Source organism: Nanorana parkeri, unplaced genomic scaffold, assembly GCF_000935625.1.
Source record: "Nanorana parkeri isolate BGI_ZX_2015 unplaced genomic scaffold, ASM93562v1 scaffold1728, whole genome shotgun sequence".
In the NCBI taxonomy this organism is placed as follows: domain Eukaryota; kingdom Metazoa; phylum Chordata; class Amphibia; order Anura; family Dicroglossidae; genus Nanorana; species Nanorana parkeri.
In genome coordinates, this window is record NW_017307996.1 from 9889 (window position 1) to 11046 (window position 1158).

The following is a 1158-nucleotide window of genomic DNA, read 5'->3' on the forward strand; positions in this document are numbered from 1 at the left end:
GGGGGGGAATTGAGGAACCTGGCATTCCTGTTTTACTTGATTTTATTTCTGGGATAATAGTCTCCCCTTACAGATCTCTAATAGTCACCAACTACGTTTTATATAGTTTCTGTTTATTGTGCCTTTGTAAACAGTTTACACAGCTAATGTGATGAAAATAACCCTGACAGGATATAAATGTTCTGTAAACCGTTTTATGAATACAAATAGTCTGACTATCTACTGCCAGTCCGCTTTATATTGCGAACAGCGCACGGAAAAGTTAGCCTCGCAGCGATCGTAATGTGTGCGCGCGGTGGCGCCGCGTCTCCCGGCAATGTCACTGTCTGGCCCCGCCCCCTCCCGAGAGCCGCTCTCTGTTGCCACCTGTTGGCAGCAGAGCGCACACGTTACCGGCCGGTGATCTGATCCCCGGGGCCGACATGGGCTGCGAGGATCGGGATGTCAGCGAGGAAGATCCGGAGGTGCTGGAGCTGGAAGGACTGGGCCGGGTCTCCCCTTCGGAGAAGAATGGATGCATCCAGAATTCGCCATGGGACACTGACGGGCAGAGCGGCGCACTCTGCGCCGAGGGGGGCACGGAGGATCCAGGTGACAACCCTTTCACCCCTGAGCGTCCCCCAGCTGTGGTCACCCAGGACAGCTGTCCCCACATATCCTGTGTCCGGCTAATGGTGACAGATGATAAGACCGGTAAGAAGTTATATCATATATCCCAGGGATTAGTGCTACTTGTATATAATGACTTCTGATGAGGTCACCTCTCATGAGATGTGTGTGTCATCATCATCATCCTCACCATCTTCCTGTATGTACTGAGAGCATCTCTGTCTATTGACCGATCAGGCACGGTCCACTTTATTGTAATCAATAATGTAACATTGGCAGCTGTCACGTGACTTCAGAAGGGGGGGGGGGGTGGGGGGCCAAGACTATCAGTCACTTTTTTATATTTTATATGAACTTTGTCTGCTTCAGTTTTTTTAATGTATTCTTCCTTAATGAAGATGCCTGCATGTATTGTGTTTCTAAGGGTGGAATTTCCCTTTAATAAGGTACAATCAACCTTTTACAAAAAATGAATATGTGCCCCACACACACAGTGACGCGAGGGACATTGATTATTTTCTTGCATTGATCAGTTGTTGGCGGGGGCAG

General features: G+C 48.9%; 1 protein-coding gene across 1 annotated transcript in view; it reads left to right on the top strand.

Moving 5' to 3' along the window:
• Positions 1-397: 397 nt before the first annotated feature.
• The window catches only part of SLC35G1 (solute carrier family 35 member G1), a 12895-nt gene continuing 12134 nt past the window's right edge, over positions 398-1158 (top strand). The window contains exon 1 of the mRNA XM_018571305.1: positions 398-693. Coding sequence (XP_018426807.1) covers positions 423-693 — 271 coding nt within the window. The 5' untranslated portion in view covers positions 398-422. The remainder of the gene's footprint in view (positions 694-1158) is intronic.